This window comes from Perca fluviatilis, chromosome 11, assembly GCF_010015445.1.
Source record: "Perca fluviatilis chromosome 11, GENO_Pfluv_1.0, whole genome shotgun sequence".
NCBI classification, from domain to species: Eukaryota; Metazoa; Chordata; class Actinopteri; order Perciformes; family Percidae; genus Perca; species Perca fluviatilis.
In genome coordinates, this window is record NC_053122.1 from 37,292,373 (window position 1) to 37,316,070 (window position 23,698).

The 23,698-nt window shown below is 41.0% G+C and overlaps 1 protein-coding gene across 2 annotated transcripts in view; it reads right to left on the minus strand.

The window, feature by feature from the left end:
- Nucleotides 1–4,731: 4,731 nt before the first annotated feature.
- The window catches only part of LOC120568299 (integrin beta-1-like), a 34,319-nt gene continuing 15,352 nt past the window's right edge, over nt 4,732–23,698 (minus strand). The window contains exons 3-16 of one of the 2 annotated variants that reach the window (XM_039815708.1): nt 23,301–23,386; nt 20,239–20,461; nt 19,448–19,618; nt 19,120–19,358; nt 18,382–18,537; nt 18,087–18,182; nt 17,895–17,984; nt 16,381–16,521; nt 15,474–15,676; nt 13,735–13,973; nt 13,420–13,642; nt 12,523–12,755; nt 10,907–11,073; nt 4,732–4,846 (exon numbers count right to left, since the gene is read on the minus strand). In XM_039815708.1, the coding sequence (XP_039671642.1) occupies nt 4,781–4,846; nt 10,907–11,073; nt 12,523–12,755; nt 13,420–13,642; nt 13,735–13,973; nt 15,474–15,676; nt 16,381–16,521; nt 17,895–17,984; nt 18,087–18,182; nt 18,382–18,537; nt 19,120–19,358; nt 19,448–19,618; nt 20,239–20,461; nt 23,301–23,386 (2,333 nt within the window). In that variant the 3' untranslated portion in view covers nt 4,732–4,780. Of the gene's footprint in view, nt 4,847–7,816; nt 8,260–10,906; nt 11,074–12,522; nt 12,756–13,419; nt 13,643–13,734; nt 13,974–15,473; nt 15,677–16,380; nt 16,522–17,894; nt 17,985–18,086; nt 18,183–18,381; nt 18,538–19,119; nt 19,359–19,447; nt 19,619–20,238; nt 20,462–23,300; nt 23,387–23,698 lie in introns of those variants that run through there. The other variant, XM_039815707.1, reaches the window with a different exon arrangement.

Below are 23,698 nucleotides of genomic sequence, written 5' to 3' on the forward strand. Positions count from 1 at the left end.
GAAATAATTTACTCTTTCAAATTTGTGACCTTGACTAAGCTTCTTAAAAAGCACAGTAAAGCGCGTAAACATACTAATAGGCCGCCTCAGCCTAACAAATAGTGCTGTCATACCGCAAATACTTTGTGCTAGCCTACAAATACCCTGTGTGGGTGGGGTTTGTCCCACAATACCCAGAGAGTTTACACAGGCAAGCCTTTTTATTGGAGTTTTCTGCTTAACAGCTTACCTGGTTGACCGGATAGTAGTGAACTCTACCCATCTGGTATTCTTAGCAGGCTTTCATACAGAATTATAAATTAAAGCCAGTGCTAGTCACCATAAGTGATCTCTATCCCTGGCTAGGTGCAGCTCTTCCAAACTTCATCTTTATAAAAAAAATAAAATAAAAAGGGAGGTTTCTAAAGTCTTGCCCCCTCTTTTTGAGTCCATGTAAGGAGAGCTGGGATCTTCTGTGGGTTACAATAGATAAAGCAGGGGGATATGAGGGATTCAGACCCATGCAGGCCAGGGCCGAGCAGTTCCCTGGCACACCACAGACACTGCCTGGCACTGTTCAGCCACCCACCCTAAACCTCTGATCCAACAATGTCACATTTCCAACCAAGATGATGGAAACCCAGAATGTGCAATCATGTCCAAAAATGATCCTTTAAAGCCCTCATCGACTCTCCCCCTCCGCCTCCTGCTGCTGAGGCTCTCTCCCCCCGACAGCTAGATCAGGTTTCAGACATTTTAGTTTAGCCATTCATGTACATTAACAACTAGTGAACTACATTTAGGTTTTATACATTCAAATCATCCTTTTCAGCCTTAATCGATCGATATCACAGCGTCCTCGCTTCGAGGGCCGGCAAAGTGCCGAGGAAACTTGATGTTTTTAGTGCTGAATTGCATCCAGCTGACCAGCCAGGAATTTGATTGCGTGTATGAAATCATCTGATGCCAGAAAACACTATTCACGGTGGGCCTTTCTGTGGCGACCGTCGATTCAACTTACAAAAAAAAAAACAATGACAAGAAAATTACTCACCAAGTCGAGCATTCGGCACCCGTCGGGGGGTTTAAACACAAATGGACAACATTTGTGCAAGTCAGAAGTTTAAAAAAAAAAAAAAAAAACGGCAACACGACGCAGCTAGCAAGAGAGAGATAACTAACATTAACGTTAGCCACAGCTACATCTTCTCGTTGGTTTCTTATAATTAAAAAGCCAAACGGCGAGCCGGTATCCTGGCACGAAGAGCCGCTGTCCGCTTTATGTCCACCTCGTCAAACAGCGTTTATCAGTCGATGAAAAGTCTGTTTTCCTGTCGATGCAAAGCAGGCTGAAACTAGAGAGGTGGACACCAAAGTGCTACTGTTGGGGGTTAACAACTTTGCTGTAAAACACGGCCTGTGATTGGACACCCGGAGCCTGTGGAGAGCCCTGGGCTCGTGGCGTCACATTCCACAGGGTATGGAACGCAACGTGATTGGCTGACAATGTCACGATGAAGTCGCTTCGAGCTGGTCTTTATTTTTATCCATTAAAGTCATACTTTTACATCGATTTATGTAGCTAGCTGAGGCTTCGATTTAGATTTGTTCCTCGCTTTCTTGAGCTTATTTTGTTTTACTATGAATTGTTGAAAATACATATGTATTGTAACCATCCATTCAATGTTTTTTTCTTTGCACTAATAATAGTGTCTACAAATTAACGTTACGGACACATGTTTAACACACTTTTTTTTTAACACTCTGGATCATAATTCAAATCACATTGCGGTTTAGCACAGGCTTAACATATCCCTACACAGTCACACTTTTCATTTGTCACGTCACTGAGCAGATATAAAACCACTGCCATACAGCACCCTTTTCATATCTCATATTAGTCTAATTCTATTGTGTAGTCAATAGTAGGCGTAATTTACAGGTGGGGGGAACAACACCCCCAAAATATCTAATAATAATTTCCTTTACATAATTAACGACATTTTCATTTGGATGCAGAAAAGGCAGAAAAATCACCAGAATGCAGGAAATGAAGTGTGAGTTTGATATGCTCAAAAGGAAATCTCCCCCCCCCACCATAAATGCTGAACCCAAAGTTACACCCTCACATAACCAAAAAATGATTCTACTTGATGTTTTCTCCAAGTTGTTTGGTATAAGAAGAACACACCCACTGTTCAACATTAAAACGGAGAGCTTTCCCATGTGTTCCTGTTCAGAGATGAACTACTTCTAGAAGACGCCATGCTCTCTTTAAAATAAAGATACGTGTGTGAACATTTATCAGAGCTCAACTCTTCCAATAATTCATGTGGTTGACTCGTTCACTCCCATTTGTCAGGAGGAGGACGGCGTGGATCAACACCTGCTTTGTCCTTGGTCCTGGGTTTTTTGGGGAAAAGAGCAGATCATTTGTTTCCATCCCAACCCAGCTTTGTCCCATTAATAACACCAACAGGCCTGCTGGTGACCAGTGTACAATATCAGACGCAAACATCCACAAACTGAATTGAACAATAACATTTTAACACTATAGAGGGAAATGGTTTTCAATGTTTATTCAATAAATAACTTTAGAAATACAGAATTGCAAATGTGAATGTGTTGAAATTTAAAAAAAAGGCACTTAAAAAAAAATAATAATGGTGACATGGGTAACCTTTTTTTCTTTACAAAAACCAAACCTTTTACAGATCTAGAAATCATTCCCTTACCACTGAGCTTTAAAACTAAATATTATCGTCATTCCCATTTCTTTTCAATAAAAACATTGTTTGATCGAGGCACCACGAGAGGTGGGTGGAATTGCTGACAGAAAAAAGTGAGATCCTCCCCCAATCCATATCCTACAAATAAAACAAGGCATTTTCGATAAAAGCAAATTCAGTTAACAAATAAGGCAGGTTTGAGTGTATTTGGCATTGCTGTGAAAGAATTAAGGACCTGAGTTGACTTTAAATGAAGCAACTAAAAGCTGGAGCCAACACTTCATACTAGGGATGCACAGAATCCAGAACTGGGCCGAATATTGGGCTTTTTGACGGCGTTGGGTTTCTGCTGAACCTTAGAATCTTTTTCCACAGAACCGAACCCTACGCTTGCACTACGCGCGCCGTTGATTACGGGAAGGTGTTTCCGTAGGTGGAGCGTTCAATGCAGCAGGCTGTGAGAAAGTGGACATGGAACTGGTGAGCAGACAAAGTTGTTGTTTGGCAGAACTTTCAGTCAAAAGAAGGCCATTCAAGTCCAGCTACATGTTCAATCTGCAATGCTGATTGGTCTGGTGGTGGCGAGGACCCTAAACTATACACAACATGGCCGCTGTTACAACATTTGGTATGAAACATCTGAAAGAATACGAGTTGTGCATGAAGGAATCTCCAGACAGCAGCCAGAATGCTGCAACTTCAGGTACAGCAAAGGAAGGTTGTTCACTTCATTAATGTGTTTACTGTGTTCATGGACTGAGGATGGGAGGAGGATTCGGTATTGGGTTTCGGATTCGGATTAATCCGAACCCCAAAAATCTAGATTCGGTGCATCCCTACTTACATACTACTGGACACTGATGCCCTTTAATCTAGAAAGGCAGCCCAGGTAAATATCTTTTCTAGACAAAAGACACATTTCAATTGATTGTTCAAATGGAGTAAGACACTCAGAAAAGACACACTAACACCTTCAATGCTGTTCTGTGAATACATATATGGCTTATCACAGAAACCAAAACATACTGTACACATTTCATTGCTACCACACGCAGCCAACAGGCGCTACGTTTGAAGAGTTTCAATCCAAAGAGAAAAGGTCTGTGACGGACACCAACTCAGTCAAAGGATTACAGACACAGAGGCCAGGGAGAGAATTCAATGGGACCATTTTTCGTCTTTCAATAAAATCATATTGTGATGAATTCTATTGAGCTATCGTAATGCACAATTACGTTGTCTAAATTGATAATAAAAAGCACATACTAACTCCATTTTTTCAGAAAATTGGTCGTGAAACATTTTGAGGGAATATCATTTGAAGAATTAATTGTTTTAACATTACACTATTGTTGTGCATGCATGTAAACATAGTCATTATATAGCTGGGAAAAAAATATTTTTTCTCTATAATTTCTAAAATCTTACTGTAAAAAATTATTTTGTGAAAGCACCAATAGTCAACCCGACAATATCACCACAATATGGACATGGATGTACTTGGTCAAGAATATGGTGATATGTGATTTTCTCCGTATCGCCCAGTCCTACAGACACAATAAGACCTTTGCTCTGAAGGCAAATCAATCTCAAGAACCTTTGCATCCCTGCGTTTGAGAAACATCGACTGAAAGAGTGTCACCCACTCAACATCGTACCCATCATTATTTGGAAAGGAACCCTTCATTTGTTGCCCATTACCAGCATCCAATTCAACCCTCAACAAAACACGGATGGCTTGATGATGCTAGAATAAAAAGGCACCGCTAGGCTTTCCGTTAATTTGCCAGGCCTGTGGTGGAAAAACTACAAATCAGTTCAACACATTCTCTCAAGTTTCGTAGAGAACCCCCCCCCCACCCCATTTATACAGACTGTACACAATTCAGACGATGCATAGAAAATAAAAATAAAAAGTTAGTCAAACAAACCAAAATAGTGGCAAAAATGCATTGCTATCATTTGGTGACTACAACAAACAAACAGTGAGAGCATTATAAAAAACCCACCCCTCCCGCCCGCCCCCCCAATTCTTTTCCATACAGTGTTGTCACAAGGAAGGCAAAGGTCCATCATTTGCCCTCATACTTTGGATTGACGACAGTTGTTACGGCACTTTTGTAGATGGGGTTCTCGCCCTGAGAAACAGAGAAGAAGAACACGAGTGAGCACAACAGCTGAGGAATGAAACCAAGTAACGAGGTTAACACACTGAACCCAGCAGCACAAGGCAAATATCTGGGGTGTCACAATGACACATTTTAAGATCAAGTTTTACAGTATCATAGCTAGGCCTGGAACAATTCTGACATCATTGTCTAATTGTCTTTTTTTATTTTTATTTTTTTACACAATCACGGTTTCTTTGTTCAACCGCAATTAACTGCTAACATTAGCTAAGGTCTTAAGGCATATGACTGGGAATTGTTGATTTTGTTAAGATATGCCAAATTGTAATCATATAAGTGATTATTTGTCAGACTATATATTATTTCAATAGTTAGTTGTTGACACTTGACCCTGTACACGTTCATAACAACAAAGATGACAAGGGGAGGGATACAGTTAGAAAATATGTTTATGGTAATAAAGAGGTGTGGTTTAGTTCACAGCCTGTGTATTTGTGTTGTTACATTATCTGGGTCACATGACAGGGACAGAACCAAAAGATATACCCTGGAAATTTGACTGAAAGAGAATTATATTGTTAATCGACAATGAATTGTACAGCAACATTTAGAAGTGTTACAGCTCTAATCATAGCACATGAGAAAAGCCAGCAGCGAGCATGTGGCCACAGTGTTTGTCTTTCTCACCATCTGGTCAAACATTACGTTATATCAACTGGGGGCTCGGTGGTTGCCATGGTTCTAGCAGTTTGAGCTGCAAACAACGGTCGAGTATCAGACTGCCGCGCTGTCTATTCTAATCCTAAACTACCACAGTCTGCACAAAGTATTCAAACAACCCGCCCTCGGCTAGTGCTCACTGAAGTGAATGCGTTGTTGCCCAACACGTTTGGTTAAGCTGGGCAGACCCTGTACGGATTCAGCCAGATTTTAGCGACTGGTCCTCGCCCTTAACTGCCTAAAGTGAAATTTCATCAGATCTAATGACATCATTAACATTCTGTTGACCACGTCCTCTTACACTACCCATAGCACAGAATTCATATTGTACATTCATTTCTATATGCAACCTGTTCATATTTCTATCATCCATTCTGTTATAGGAACACGCCGACTTATTGGGACTTTGTCTTATTCCCCGTCTCCCCCAGAGTTAGATAAGTCCATACATAGCCTTCTCATCTCCGTCTGTGTTGTAACTCTGTCTGATGTACCCACCGCTAGCCTAGCTTAGCACAAATCCTGGAGGTAACCGGCTCCATCTAGCCTACTGCTCCCAATAAGTGACAAAATAACATTTTCCTATTTACATGTTGCGATTTGTATAGTTGAAACGTGTACAAATAACAAGGTCACATGACACACAGCCATCTTCTAACCGTATACATACTGGGAACTATATTCTCAGAAAGCCAAGCACTGCTAAGCTAAGCTAGGCTAACGGTGGGGGCGTCAGACAGAGTTACGACAGGCACGGAGATGAGAAGGGTACGTATGGACTTATCTAACTCTGGGGGATACGCTGAATAAGACAAAGTCCCAATAAGTTGGCCTGTTCCTTTAACCTGTTTGTTGCATTGTATAGAATATATATTCAGGTATATATATTTTGGATTTGCACCTTATTGCCATCTTAGACTTTTTATATTTGCACTCTTACCACTTTTTTTTGTAACAGCTGCATAGAAATGTCCCTTGGGATAAATAAAGTTTTAACTTGTCTTACGAATTGTTGGATTTCTGGCTGGTAACTAATTAAGGTCTGCTGTCTTGCAGTTTAGCAGTCAGAGCTACCACAAGGCTGCTGTCTAAAGATCCGTAGAAACTGTAGGGAGCTTGATTGAATATTTCTGGAGAAGTATTTTACATGTTGTGGCTAAAAGTGTAGTCTTCAGACTGCGGTGATATACAACTGAACTTCTTCCAGATATCTATGGCTCAATTTGTTTTTGTCTCCCTTCATAGTAGAATTGCACCAAGTAATGCAGCCTGTCTCTCTTTTTGTCAACATTGAGGACAACGCTGACCTGTTTGAATAAACTTTAATGCAATTGTCACTCAACAAAACCGACCGAGGGTGCCGTGTTTATGTTCAGCGTGAGCTCCATTTTGTGGCGAGTCAATTGATCTGTACGGTGTGAGCACAAAAGTCGCAGGTTTTCATGAAATGGGAGTCAACACAACATACAAGATCTATAAAAAGCAGTGCCTGCTCAGCTTTAGTACAGCTAGAATACAGATATTCTTAAAAACTCTGACCAGTCAGATTGGCCAGCTAAAACCCTGTTTAAAAATGGAGGTTTAATATATCGTGTACCCTGGCTTCATTTGCAAAACAGATACAATTCCCCACTAAATATTTAAGGTAATAGTAATGGTTCTGTATAATCACAGTATATTGTCGCTGCCCTGTGAAAAAGCATGCATGTCCAAAATACGCACTTTTCATGAAACAAAAGCAATTTTCAACAAATGGTTGATTGAGCTTAAAGACCTCATATTATGCTCATTTTCAGGTTCATAATTGTATTTAGAGGTTATATCAGAATAGGTTTACATGGTTTAATTGTCAAAAAACACCATATTTTTGTTGTACTGCACATTGCTGCAGCTCCTCTTTTCACCCTGTGTGTTGAGCTCTCTGTTTTAGCTACAGAGTGAGACATCTCACTTCTGTTCCATCTTTGTTGGGAGTCGCACATGCTCAGTAGCTAGGTAAGGACTACTAGCCAGTCAGAAGCAGAGTATGAGGGCGTGCCATGCTAGCAGCTAGGCGAGCATTATAACGTTTGTCTCTGAAGTAAAGGCTGGACTACAATAGAGCTGTTTGGAGCAGTTGGTGCACAGTGTTTTCTGTTGGAGATGGTAAGTCCCTTTGGGGGGGGGGGGAATTAGGGCTTTTTCACTTTGTAAACCTATAATGTGCACAAAAAGATATATAACACAATAAAGGAAAGGGAAAAAGCCAAAAAGCATAATATGAGCACTTTAAGACGTAAGAAAATTCTCTCAACTGGACAGCAATGTACACTGCATAAACACAGGGAGCAGGATCTAAATTAGAGAAAGAAATGCTAAAAACTATTTCTAAATGATTGGGTTTGTTCCTATTAACATGTTTTCCTCTGGAAATGTGGTCACTAACATCAAGGAAAAAGCTCAACATCACACCAACTTTAGGAACAAACAATGTGTGGTTAAGCATGCTAACTTCAAAACATGCAATCACCAATCCTTTCACTTCACTGCAAACCCTACAGAAATCAGCCAAGGTGTGAAACTGCACTCTGTACAGAGGAAGTACATGCAAGTACACAAGGCCAACAGGCGGTACAAACTTTGACCTAAAGAGAAGCGCCTTTATTCCCATAGCTGGGATTCTGGAACTGGTTAATAGGACTCTTGTAAATGGGGTTCCCTTGCTAACACGGAGAAGGGAAAGATGAAAGGAGAAAAAGAAAAAGAAATTATGTGCAGCAGGAAACAGTGTAAAAAGGGCAGACACAAAAGTCTGAAGGAAAATATTTAGCACGGAGGAGCAAAGGTCAGAAAGTAATCTCTTAAAGGAATTATATTTATTGTTGTGTTGTGCTATATAGCTTTCCCTTTCTCCACTTCTTATGCGCTAATAATGATTGTTGAATGAATTTTCTCCTGTAATGGCAGGTATCAGTGGCAGGAGAAAAGTCTGTTTTAGTTATTTATGTAATATGCAATTTGTAACATTTCATAAGTATATCTTAACCTTTGTTTTCCTTTCATATTATCTCAATTTTGCTAGCTAAAAAACCACAGCATCTCTGGGGGGAGGGGGAAGCTACTTAAGTGAAGATAAAATGTCTTTTTTTTATATTAACAAGAAATCCTGAACACATTCCTGGCTGCAAAAGCTATCGTGCTGCAGCATGAATATTATCAGAGAATAGGAAAAAAGGACAAGGAATAAACAAGTTACTTTTTAAAAAGAACCTAACTTTGTAATGTATCTTCTAGTTAATGTAGTTCATTTTCCGACAAACACTGTGTGTGATGAATGTCTGTTCCCTCCCAGCAGGCCATAAACACTGTCGCTGGGACCAGCACACGGTAGTGGAGCTTTCCATCCACGGTCAGCCAGCAGTCCTCCTCTTTCTCGGCTTCATTGCCGTTTATGGTCATGCAGTTGGACCATGTGGACAGTGAGAGGCAGCACTGTCAGCAGAGGGGAAGGCCGCTCCCTCGCACAACACACACTCAACAACAGTGCACAGAGCTGAGGGTGACCAAGGACGGGGGGGGGGATTCACTCTGCATCCTCTATCTTACAATGGTTTAAATCGCTTTTCCGTTTCCACACCTGTAAGACGTTTTCCTGATGATTGCATCGTCTGTTCCACTACAGAACCTGACGTCCTTAAAATGCTCTGGAGAAACCTGGGTTTGAGGCTTTTATCTCAGTGGTGGAAGAAGTATTCAGATCCTTCACTTCGGTAAAAGTACTAATACCACAATGTAATAATACTCTATTACAAGTAAAATTCCAGCATTGAAAATGTTATTTAAAGGTCCAGTGTGTGGGAATTTCTCCTATCTAGCGTTGAGATCATATATCGCAATCATCTCTCTCACACCACACAGTTCAAAGTAGGTATCACAGCTACGGTAGCCTTCACGCTTCAAAAAGCTGCTCTCTTGCTCTTTTCAATATCGTTTTTCTTTTTCTGGGCGAAGAAGAAGACTCCTGTTCCTGAAATTTGGATTTTGAGTACGTGTGGTCCTCCATGTTTCCTTCTTCAAACTTGCCGGGGCGCTACGATACCCATTAGCAGCTCCTGTGACTTTATCATGTGACAGCGAAAACATGAAAGGTGGAGCAGTACGTCCTGTATGTCCCTTACCGGATAACGTATTTCAAGATGGAGCATGAATATGGAGCGTTTACCCCAGTTCATGCGAACGCAAATGTAAAATTTCAAACCAAAAGGAATACTTGGAATTGATGGTGGTGGTAAATATTCATGAGAAAGGACAAGTTGGTGAACGGGCAACACAGATTTAGAGAATGAACAACTAAACATGTTACACACTGGACCTTTAAGCATTAGAAGTAAAAGTTAAAGAAAATGTTGATTATGAACTTTATGGCCAAAGGCGTGTAACGTTATCTTCATCACCACTGCCATCCCGGTGATCGTCTGTTACCATGGCGGCAGAGCCTGCAGCAGGTGCTTCCATGACCCTATCAGTCATTATGCTTCCTCCTCCTCCTCTTCTTTAGTTTTGGCCTATGGTTGTTTTTTTGCCGCTTGGCAACAAACAGGCATCAGGTCACCAACTGGAATGGAGTGAGCAGTATCTCTGCAATCTAGGAGCAAGGATTCCCCAAATCTGATCTTTTCCAGTCCAACAAATTTTCTTCTGATTTTATTTTGTAGTTACGAGTAACTAAGATGCTTCTAGAGGTAATGTAGTGGAGTAAAAGAAAAAAGTTTCCGGAAATATAAATGACAAAGTACAGATACATGAAAATTCTACTTAAGTACAGTAGCAAAGTATTTGTACTTTGTTACATTACAACACTGAGTAAAAGTATTTAAGTATCGTCAGGAAAATGTACTTAAAGTATTAAAAGTAAAATTACTCAATACAGAACTCTCCTCCCACTGTAGAAAGAGTAAAGGATCCAACCAGTTGTGTGTTTATTGGTCTAATCATCTCAGCGTGACTTGTAACCGTTATATTGTCGGCTAGTTTACTTTAGAATCAAACATCAGATTTTATAAACTACATGTGTTTTGTGTGCAGAAATCTTAATGTGTAAAGTAACTAGTAACTAAAGCTGTAACAGATGAATATAGTGGAGTAAAAAGCACAATATTTCTCTCTGAGATGTAGCAGAGGAGATGTAGAAAGTGGCATGAAAAGAAAAGACTCAAGTAAAGTACCTCAACATTTGGACTTGAGTACAGTACTGGAGTAAATGTACTTAGTTACATTCCACCCGTGTTCTACATACAGTTTAAGAGCTGAAAAGTCAGAAAATGATTCCAGCTCAATTATTTCCCAGGTGCTCCGGCGCGACTGACTCACCGTGTCCCACTTGGCGTTCATCTTCTCCTTCTCGAACTTGGCGAACTCGCGGCGGTCATGGATGATCATGAGCAGCTTCCAGATGAGCAGCAGGGCGAGGCCAATCAGCACAATGCCTGCTACCACGCCCGCCACGATGGGGATGATGTCAGGTCCCGCTGGGCAATCTGGAGCACAGAACAGAAACCAAATGAAATCCATTCCTCAAGTGCATCAAAATGATCTTAAATTGTAAGGGAGATCACAGTTTTGGACTCGGACAAATTATACATTATACTGTCGCAGTTGTGCTCGTCACACGCCCGCTGCAAGAGTTGAATTGTGTTGAACTTTTCCCTACACGAGCAGTGCTGTGCTAATCAATGAACAAGAGACTGATTCTTCTGTTTGAGAGTTCCTTAAATTATAAAAATTTTTGGTAACACTTTACTTACTTTAGGTATCTACATAAGAGTGACATGACCATGTCATGAACACATGACTTTACTCGCGGAGCGTTATCCGCCTGTCTGTTCACATGAGGAGCGCAGTGAGACCCCGCGGATCCACGCGACTACGCAGGCCAAGTGTCGCTCCCCGTGTGAAAAGCCCTTAACTCTTTCCATCAAACAGAATGGCCATGGTGAAGCCATGGTGCTCTATTGGCTTCACCTGTCAAAACTACATTTGTATTGAAGGGGACCAGACTGGAACTCTGAAGTCATTTAGGTTTTAATTGTACAAGTGAGTATACAACTAAATACCAGGAAGGTGTTAAAAAGGTATCTGTTGATGATTCTATTTAACTGCATTGCCTTCCTGATGAATCATTTGCAAAGTCGATTTATTGAATTTTCTGAATTCTGAATTGTTTGACGACCCTATTTGTTTGCTAGTAGTCCTCTTCTTCCTTGCCTTTCGCTGGTGCATTGCTGCGTTACGCGGCATGTGAAACCACTTGCTAGTCTGGCTATCACCAGACCAAGCTCAATCTTTTAAGACTGAACATTAGTCTGGGGAGTCTGCTCTGTATCTTCTACTGCACAAGAGGCGTGATCAACGGGCATAGTTCAAATGACTCTGTACGCTATTGGATAGTCTTTCAACCAATCAGACCAACGATCCGGGTGACGTAACAGCGACAGCAGCATCAACAGATTGCTGCGCTTTGGTTCCCCGCCATGTTGAATGTAAACAAGAAGCTGCTTGCCGTCGCTTCTCTATCGTCACCGTGTTAAACCCACCAATAGGGCGCCAGGTGGATAAGCCAGTTTGTGATTGGTCCCCGCAGATTTGTAACAGAAGCAGGATAGATAAATGTACAGGTTTCCAGCCTGAGCTGCAGGGAGAAATCAAATCGCTGGCAGAACGGGCTGGGTTCACCCAGTCTAATCACTTGCTGGACTGTGTATCACAACAAAGGGGACCCACTAATAAAAACTGCTCCACAGTGCGACTATAAACTCCAAATGGTACCTTTCACTTAAGAATTAACAGCTAGTATTACAGGTAAGATGGCTTGTTAAATAACTATGCAACCAAACAGCATCATATTTAACATAACAGAGAATGATGATGCTGTCTGGCTTCCCATTTCTAACATTAATTGATGCAAAATGAAGCAGTGAAAATCGTACCCAGCTGCTCCATCACGTAGACCTCCTTGGTGTCGTTCCGGATGGCGTAGGTGTAGTAGAACCAGCAGTCGTTGGCGTCTCGCTCTTTGCAGTGAGTCAGGGGGAAGCTCTGGTCTGTAGGCTGGGGCAGGCTGTTGCGATCCTTCACCTTGATCAGCTGGAAGTAGCTGCAGTCCCTCTCACACGTGTCCTTCTTCTCACCGGCCTCGAACGCTCGGCACTGCACACAGTCTCTGTTAAGACAGACCCAGGGTTGATTCACTCTCTGTGTTGGATTCTAGTCATTAGAGTCCCAAAATATAGTGTAATCTGCACATAATATACAGTATTCTACATATTTTTTAGAACATTAACAGCGCTCAGGTTGCTTAAAAAAAAAAAGAATTCCCAGAAAATACACCCTATTTTTTGATTATTATTTATCTACTCCCTAGGGTGTAGGCTTATATGTAGGCTTGTTATGTATGTGTGTGTTGTCTGTATCTGCTCTTAACTAATTTCCCCTTGTGGGATTAATAAAGTTGTTGAACTGAAATAATATAAGGACACAACCTCAGTGTCTTGAATAGTAGCTATGGCCCTAGCTTGAAGAAACAGCTCTATTCTGAACAACTTCATTTATTCATACTGGCCGTAATTAAAAAAATAGCACTGATTTTATGAAATAAATGTATGAAGCAAGTTAAAAAACATGTGCATAAATATTATATTACTGCAAAGTCATCCATCAGTAATCTTCCCTGACAGTCTCTGACCTTAAAGTCAAATTCTAACGGGTCTCGGTCGGGAATACAACCTCTAAACTTACAGGTTTCATATCTGTGACCAGTGGGAATCCTACATTTTAAGGTGTCCGAATTTCACATTTCTAGCCATGCATGCTAGCTTCACACTCACTTGTGCTCAGCGCAGACGCCAGGGCAGGTGGGACAGATCTCGCAGGTTGGACCCTGGAATTTGGGGTTGGTGCATTTGCAGAGGCCGCACTCACAGGTACCGCGGCCGTTACAGATCTGCCCGTTCTTGGCGAGGCAGGTGGCCGTCTCCAGGGAGCAGTCGCAGGCGCTGCCTGTGTAATTGGCATCACAGACGCACTTCCTGCACTCACAGCGCCCATGTCCTGGTTAAGCACAGGATAGGGGTTAGCACAGTAGACTTCAGAATCAAACAGGTGGCAGCCTTTTAAAATGATTCCATTTCTACAATCCTCACCTCCGCAGAGCTTGTTGTTGGAGCGGTCACAGTTGAAGTTGTCGCATTCGCAGTACTTGCCACTGTAGATCTCTGCAGGATTCTCCCGCTTCTTGCATTCGCAGGTGCCACAGACGCAGTCGCCGTTGTTGCTGCAGATATCTGTACCGTTGTCTTTGCGGCAGTTGGCATCCAGGTCCTCTGTCCGCACTTCGTCTTTGCTGCACTCGCAAAGACGCCCGATACGCCCTTCATTACACCTGACAGAAACCAGGAGGTTAACCAAAGTCAAACGGTATGAGCAGTGTACACTTTAAAAGGTGCTCTAAGCGATGTCATGCGTTTTTTTAGGCTTCAACATTTTTTGTCACATACAGCAAACATCTCCTCACTATCCGCTAGCTGCCTGTCCCCTGAACACACTGTAAAAAAAAAAAAAACGCGGTCTCTGTAGACAGCCCAGGCTCCACAAACGGCAACAACAACAACAAACTGTGCCAACCTGCACCACGAAACATAAACAGTGTTCCAGCCAATAACCGACAAGAAGGATTTGGAGGTGGGGGTTGGGGGGTTAGTGCATGGAAGGGAGAGGGAGTGGGAGGGGACGGGATGAGGAGGGAGGGAGTACTTCAAGTAAAGAACACTGGTCTGAATCTATGGGTATGATTATTTGGGTTGAGAAAGTAAAAAACACTTTTTAGAAGCTCGTAATCCAACTGCTTTTCAATCGATTTATCAGAACACCTGGGATTGAAGTAGTTCCCTTTTCTGGTCTGGGTCACACCCAGAAAAGTGGTTTAGGAGGGCCCAGCTCTGGCCAGTCAGACTGATGGCAGCATTAATGTAGAGCCCAATAGTTTCTGTGATAACAGAATCATGGACGAAATCGTGAAATTGAGAAAAAGCTAAATACAGATTCCATATGGCCCTACATTAAAGGACAAATCTGGCACAAAATGAACCTAAGGGTTAAGAACACATGGGCTCCAAGTTCAACCATTCTCTGGTATTTGTTTTCATGCTAATCGAATGTGACCAGTTATATACCGTTCACGTATACATGCGGGCGCCATCTTGGAAACACAGTCATGACCAGTCGAATGACGAACACCGTGCAACTAGTAACCAGTAACATAGCTCAAGCACGGCGTTCGTCATTCGTTTGTATACGTGAGCGGTACACTGTCTTTCTAAACTATCTTTTTAATAAAACTACACTTACAAAGTTCTCAATGCTTCGGATTACATGTAGGGATCCCCGTGGATGTGTGGTGCTATTTTGAGCCTTGTTAGTGGTGTAGAAATAGAGATTTCTTTTAATTTTACCCGTACCGCGACGACTAGCATTATAAGCTAATTAAGGGTTTGCGATCTAACTGGTCACATTCGATTAGCATGAAAACATATCCCAGAGAACAGTCGACTTGGTACACGTGTCTTATTAATCCCTGGGTTCATTTTGCGCTGGATTTGTCCTTTAAGTCAGTGCTTAAAGCTAACTGCATATTTGGAAATATGACTACGTCCAAGTTTGAAACTTAGGCCACCCCACTGTAACTTTAGTTTAAAAACGTTTTATAATACATTAAAAAGATAATTCCCAGTAGCTTGGGCCTGGTAGGGGGCAACTTAGGCCCAGTGGACTACCAGGCTGGGGGAAACCCTTGAGATGTACAGTTGTGAAACTGAAAACCCACAAACCATTAGGGCTCCACGGTACACAGTTCAGCAGGAAATCTTTTTGGCGGAGTACTTACTTGCAGGCTCCGCACTCGAAGGTCCCGTTGCCCTCGTAGCACTTGGTGCTGTTGGGCTCTCCTTTTGCGGCGCATTGACAGTCGCAGATGAAGTTCAGAACTATCTGCACCTCCTCGGTGAAGCCCTGCGGTTTGATTTTAATGACTTCAGTCTTGCCAATCGACGGACACTTCTGGGATTCAATGGAAATCTTGAAAGACACCTGGAAGCCAGAGGGGAGTTTATAGGGTCATTAAAATGATTAAGGAGGATGCCCTAAAGCATATTGTTTACATTTTCAGACATGACTCAGATTATTTTATGCATTTCTCATTTATTGTTTGTTTTGAGGAGACTTGTTTTGAGGAGGCAGTGCTTTCCCCACAGTGCTATCTGGGTTCACCACGGGTGGGGATTTTTAAGAATCTTAATTTTTCTCTTTTTATCCAGTTGCATCCTTTTCAGATTCAGATTTGTTTTTCTGATTCATCTATCAACTCTTAGACCATGCATTGTGATATGGAGAACAAAACATAAAGCAAATTATCAACACAAAAAGATAAATCGCGAGAATGGATATTTAACACAAACAAAATTTTAAGAGCTTAAAAATAAAAAAAAGGCACCTAATCAACGTACTATCCTTTAATTATGAGTCTGTAACAACAACAACAACACAAGTTTAAACATTGATGTTTGGCTTACAAAGTATTTTAGAAAATATTTCTTTCTGTTCTCCACAGTGCTTGTATATTTACATTCAAATAAAACATGGTATTCGTCCCCCAGACAATCGTTATCACATCAATTAGAAAACCTTTTGTTCCTTTCTAGACCTTTGTATCTTTCTGTTATTTTAAGGATTCTGTCATTAAAGACTCAAAAGGTTATAAATTGTGCAAACAAATTGCAACAAAAAGGATATACCTCGTCTCCGATGGAGATGTTGGAGCACTTCCTGCCGTTCTCCCCCGTTCCCTCTACACCGTTCTTACAGATGGACTTGTAGGTGATGGAGACTCCCTCCGGCAGCCTGTTGTTCTCCAGAATGACCTCAGACGACAAAGACTGTCCAAAACAAGAGAGATCACACCATCACTACAGGCTCTAGGGATATAGGTCAATCACAACCTCTGAGGCTTCTGGGTATTATTCCATGCTTATGCAGAACCTGGGGGATGGAGCCTGGACAGCACCTCAAAAAGACATCGGAAAGGGATCTGAATATTACACTGGATGCTGAGGAGTGGGACAGAATCTGTAGGAATATTAAAACTATGTCACGCGATGTGAGGGTGCACCTTATTCAGTTCAAGATTATGCATCGCTTCTATTGGACTCCCTCCAGATTGTTTAGAATTGGTCTGAAAGACGCACCTCCCAGAAACCTGCAGGTCCGCTGCAACTCTCAGTTCTTTTAAATCTAAGCTAAAGACCTATCTTTTTGATGTTGCTTTTCTTTAAATAATCTATTAACTTTAATTTCTTATACTGCACTGTAACTTTTATTCTTATACTGCACTATCAATTTTATTCTTGTCTTTTAATGTTTTTAATTTGTTTATTAATGTTTTAAATTGTTTTAAATTGTTTTTAACTGCTCTTTAATGTTTTATGTAAAGCACTTTGAATTGCCCTGTTGCTGAAATGTGCTATACAAATAAAGCTGCCTTGCCTTGCCTTGCCTTACCAAACTGTTGGAAATATAAGACAGAGGACGGCCAATTACTTCATGTCCTATGGTCCTATGAAAAGTCTGAACTTTCTGGAGGGCTCCTAGGAAGCTTTGTGCTGGGGAGAGACGTGGATGATGTTGTTATTTATACATGTTTATTTGGTTTATAGGCTTAGGTTGTTTATTGTCTATTTTGTTGAATGGTCTTGAATATTGTAGTTACTGTGTCAACTTTTCTTTGTTTGGATGGGTGGTGATGAGGCAAGATATACATTTTGTACAGTACGTTGTAAAAAAAATAAATGTATATTGTTTATTCTTTGTAACAACAACAAAATCACAACCTGTGCATACAAGCCTTTTCCATGTGGGAAACACAGCTGCTGCCTCCGGGCAGCAGATTTTAGGAAGCCTGGCCTCATTAATATGAATGTTAGGGAGTGGCATGGCTAGGCCACAACTGTCAACTCTGAGTGACTTCATAAAATGGATAGCAATGTGTGCATAGCATTTATCACCAAGGAGAAGTAGTCACAGGAATAGGGCCTTTGGATTATTTGTCTTACATGAGTAAGTGCATGACCTCTTGTAGTGATTCACTGTTCTCTTATTTAGTCGAAGAATCTTTAAATCTTTCCCACAGGATCAACGTATAAATATGTAAAAGTATATACATGTCAAAAACTAATAAAAATTAAAACCACAAGTTATGTCTTAATGCCAGGGACAGTGAGATGTGATGCGAAGGCGGTGCAGTTTGACTCACATTGTAAGCATCAATAATGAGTTTGATCACGTTGCTGGAGTTGGAGGACAGCGTGCCAACAGCTGATTTAGGAATGAGATTTTTCAGCTCCTGAAAGAGACACAAGGGCCAAAGGTAAATGAACAAATGGTAAATCTGCATCTTTCTTTTGAATTTTATGACAACACAATGTACAGAAAACAAAAGGTTTACCTTGTAAACAGGCTGGAACTCTTCAGTGACGGCAAAGATGGTCTGGATGTTGTTATCACTCAGTTTCTGAACCAAATGGGCGATGGAGGGGTAGTCCTATTACAGAATAATAACACACATAATTATTAATAAAAAAGCAGCATTCAGCAACCGTTTCAATCCCAGACTGTGTGGATAAATGTGGGTTAACATCAATAAGACATTGAGACAATCAGTAAAAGCTGAAAATGGCACAAATGCTCAGTCAACTCTCCCTGGATACATTATGCAGATTAAATATTGATAAACGACTTACATAGTAGTGGCTCATGGTGTACATGTTGTTCTCCAGGTGACACCTCCCATCGTTGGGCAGCACGATGCCGCCCAGTTTGCCGTCTCCAGCAAAGTGGAAACCAGCATCAGTGGAAAACACCAGCAGACGAGTCACATTCCTCCAGCCGATTTGGTTCTGGAGAGACCGAGACCAACAGAGCCTTCTCATGAATATTTTACACATTTACAAGACACTCTTGTCTAGATACAGTGCAATGGCAGAAAAAGTCACTAAAAACTAGGCGTGGGAGAAAAAAAAAATTGAAAATGGTATGTATCGCGATTTATTTATTTTTTTGCGACAATTTTTAAAATTGATTACTTTCCCTAGAAATCGATGTTTTTTATTTATTTATTTTTACCAATGATTCACCTAAATATTTTCTGTTTATACGGCACCGCCGACTGCGACTACATCATATCTGTTTCCAGCAAAACAGAACGGAAGCACTGACACGTGATGCATTCTTCTTGGAAAACAATCAGTTTTTAGAAATATCTTGTGATATATTGTCTCTAGAAGTGTATTATTCAACTTTTGTTTTTGTTAAAGAAGGAAAAGAAAATCCCAACACTCAATACTATCGAATCCCAATACTTCTAGAATCGCAATTAATTAAAATTGCAATACAAATCCAATCAGCGCCCATGTATCATGAGAGAATCGAGTCAAAAGCATATCGTCACAGCCCTGCTAAAAACTCTCAACCCTTCGTACCTCACAGACGGCCACCTGCATGATGGCATCGAAGCCGCCCTCTGGAGAGTCCAGGTTCCCTGAGATCTGCTGCTGACTGACCAAGCGGTTGAACTCGTCCCCCTCGTCGGTCAGCTTCAAGACGTTCTTATAGCTGAAGGGACTGGTGCAGTTCTGGTTCCCTGTGCACGGATTGATGAGCCTAGCTGGCGTGGTGCTGATGTAAGGCATGACCGTCTTCTCCACAAAGGAGCCAAAACCTAAAGAGGAGAATGTGTTTGACTCAGGATTGTAAAGATATTTGTATCACGATAGCTTTTTCTGTTGATTGATATTGAGTTCTCCTTACCGATCCTGAAATCTGAGGTAATCTTCTTCATTTCACTCATGAGGTCAGTGCCAAGGTTCTTGACGTTTTCCAAATCATCTTTCATGGAGAAGGAGAGGTCCATGAGGTAATACAGGTCAATGGGGTAGTCCTCCGCACGCTTGAACTTCAGCTCAAAAGTCTGGGGCTCACCTGAAGGGAAAAAAATGACCAAAAACATTACATTAAAAACATAATTTTTACATCACTTGAATTACTTTGTATTAATCATTCTGAAGGAGCAGGCATGAAGGAGATTTTAAAAGTAGATTTTGCCATAAAGGTCTTCTGCTACAACAAGAAATCCTACTTTTGGTCTATACTATACTATACATTTCATCTTTTCTAAAACACATTTCACACAAAATAATGCCTTTTAATTTTTTCTCAAGAGCTGTGGTAAACTGCCAAAACACATGCCCTCCATAAAACCCTTTGTTAACTTTAACAACTAGGGTTGTCACGATTTGATTTTTGATTCATTTTAAGGACACGGTTTGATTTGATTTAAACGTTTGTTTTGCAGCAGTGACGCAATGTCACAATAAGAGCCATTAGATGGCAGAAAGGTATTTTACAAAAACAGTTTGAGTTTTTCAAAATGACCAAAGTGCATTTAAATGCACCATTAGTTTACCGAGACGCACATGAACACACCATAAAGTCCCGTCGGAGCCCACATGCTTTACCGACGTTGTTTGTTTCCATAACTCAAACGTTGACGACCCTGCTAGTAACACATTCAAAGATCTGACACAAGTTGGAATATTTACCAGATCTGAGTGTCAGGGTGAGTTTCTGGGGCTGGATCTGGGTGATCTGCTCAGGCTTCAGTTTCACAGACCCGACATTCTTGCGGTTGGTGACGGGGTTGTTCTTGTCGATTTTGATGCTGCCGCGTGGGTTCTCAATTTTGGTCACTGCACAATTCCTCTTCTTCAGGGACTCCAGATCATCACAGCGGGCCGACTTGGACTCGCCCACTGTGAGAAAGTTCTGTGAAATAGCACGAGAGGTTTTTGTGAGGATTATTTTTAAATCTGTACTACATCCTTAACTCATTTCCTAAATATTGTTCCCTGGGCTTCAGGACATTCTAAGGGGAGATCTAATCTGTGATGTAACAGATGACAAGATGTTCTTCTAAGCATCATGAGCTTGACAGTCAGTCATAGAAAGATATTGGTCAATACATGCAGGTAACAGCAGCGTCATGGTCTGATCACAAAACCTTGAACACACATTCCCACAAACACAAAAATATATGGTCAGTATGTGAAGAAACATCTGGAAAGATCCCATAAATGTACAGGAAGTTGTCTTGATGGGACTGGCATTAAGAAACATGTTGATAACTAGCACAGTCGCACACAACTACATATGGACATACATGTTACAGGAACAGGAATGTCACTTTTAATATTCAAAGATTGTGTCAAATGAAACTGATCTAGATGCCAGAAGTAACAGTTTGCTCTGCTTTTGGTTAGAATTTGGGATATGAATGCTGCAAATACAATTTTCTGGATCTCTGACAGGAAATCAAAACATCCAACTATTTTCAACCTATGAGGCCTCTGGAATTAATCGGTCTGTTTTTTCAGGCCATTGGTCTTCGGCTAGAGATGTTCTATCGAATAGAATATCGGAATCGGCTCAGATACTACCTAAAACGCTGGTATTGGTATCAGGAAGTACTGGAGTTTATGCACCGATCCGATACCACGTAATAAAGCCCTAAAGAAAATCTACATTAAAGTAGTTCATTTATGTTCTTTTTCCGTTATAACTAACTGTCAAACTGCATAATAAAAGAAAGTTCTGTGGCATTCATTGTTTGTGTTTGAGTTAGAAGAGTTTAACCTGAGCCAGACTGACAACAAAGATACAAAGAATATCACATACTACTATCCACATACAGGGAGAGTAGTATACAGTTGTTAAAACATAATAAAATATATGACACATTGGCATCGGTCAATACGCAAGTTCAGGTATCAGAATCGGGAATCAAAAAAATGGTATCGGGCCTTCTCTATCTTCGGCAGCAGGAGACGTGGAGAAACAGATGCCTGGAAGCCTGGCTGAGAATATAGATTAGATGCACATGCTATCCCACAAAGCATAGCCGAGGAGAACTTGAGACAAAGGACTCTGTCAAAACAAAAATAGTGCTTTGACCTAATTCTTTCAAAACCACATGACCCACGGACGCCTTGTTTTCTCCCTGCATTTTGCCGAACACAGCAGATACAATTTATTCGAGATATTAAAAATCACAGAAACACAAGACAACTAGACAAAGAATAGTTTGGTTGCGGGGTGAATACAGGAAATCATGAACAAAGTAGATTATATACAGAAACAGAAATTAATAGTTTTGTCATCCTAAATCACACAGGACATAACATACTGCACATACACACCATTCACATTTTTTTAGGACTGTAAAAGGCACTTAGTACTAGTTTATGGAGCTCTGGTACCATTGGAGTGTTGTTCTCTAGTGATGTGATTCCTTTGTAATTTTGGGGTTGGTTTTGAACATCAAATGCCCGGCTCGGACTACGAGAAGATTAAACCAAATGTAGTTCGGGGCTGCAGATGTTTCACCTTCAGCAGCCAAACACGACTACACTCCAAAATTGCCGTCATGTTATGATTTCATAAGCTCAGAGGAAGACGGGCAAGATTTAACAGGAATGCAGATCTGTCTCGACAAATGCCAAATTGACATAAATAGCCAACCCAGAGAGATGTTATTCGCTAAGAGACTCACCTTGGTGAGTAGTTTCAGAGGAAGTACTGAAACTGAGTTTCCCAAATAAGATCATTGGTTCATATAATTAATTGGTTAATGAGATTTGGGGATGACTATTGAGACTTCAGATAATCACAATATTTCTGGTCCTGGTGGGGATAGAACAACAAAATAGGTTGAGGCATTCACTGCATAGTTTACTTAACAAATGTCAAGTAACATCAGAAATGTGTGTCACTAAATTGCATTACAAAAGACTTGTTTCTGGGTGATTTTTCCGTTTCTCAAACCTATTAATTTGAAGTTATAACACAGTGGGGTCTCATACTCTCCTATCACAGGATAAATGACACAAGTTTACGGTCCAGTTCCAACTATTCACATTAACCTCATGCTCCTCAAGTTCCAAGTCTTGCAGAGTGAACCCGAAGAAGCTACATAACACGCTGTTCACCATTTTATTTCATGTAGAGATAAAAATACCTCTCAAACATTTGTTGCACAGCGTGACATATAGTTCTATAACATTTGTTTGTCCCTGCTGCTATGCTGCAAAATATACAATCTGTCAAGGAGTGAACACACTTGATATTAACCTCACGCTCCTGTAAATACGTATTTTCCTGTACTGCGGTCTGTTGACTCAGCCACAGCAAGAATACTCGCCTTGGGTACAGAACACCTCTAATTAAAAGGGTTTATCAGACAAAGTTTCCACTGTGAGACAAGAAGCAGCAGCACTCATGTTTACAATAATGGAGTAGTTGTGGTTTACTTGACTTTGGTCGAAAGGCAAGAGAGAGCAAGTCTCGCCAATCTTTTAACTCTGCATTTTGTGCATGTACTTATAGTGCAAGTACACTTTATAGATGTATCTATTTGTCTTTTCGAAATTTTGGCGTTCACAAAATGCTGACAACCAGCTGTGTCTGTGAGCCATTTTTGTGCAATTCAACCATTAAGCAACGCCACCACAAAACAAACTCTAAATGTGCAACAGTTTAGGAATATTCAAGAAAACTTTTCATTCATATGATAAAACACTTTGGTGACAGTTTTAGCGATTCAACTCACTTCGTCTGCACACCAGCCGCACGTCTCGGCCACCTGGATGCATTCCCCACATGACTGTGCGTTCGCCTTGATGCATATGCTTCCCTCTGAAAGAGACAGAGTTGCTTTTAGCTGAGAGGATGAAACACAGTTTAGCATTAGTTCACTAACTCAAAACAGCTGGGGTTTATGGCTGCAAAAACACAACCCCATCCCATTTCAGAAAACTGAGTCATGCTGAGAGAAGCTCTAGGCAGCTCACCAAGTGATGACTTCACCTTATAAAAAAAAAAGCCTCCCAGCAGCCAACAGGACCCACAGAGTCATAAAACCATGAATGAAGAATGACAAAATGGGAGTAGTTAAGTTGATAAAAGCACTGCTTTATTGCATTGTGCTTAATAAACTAAGAGAGGTCC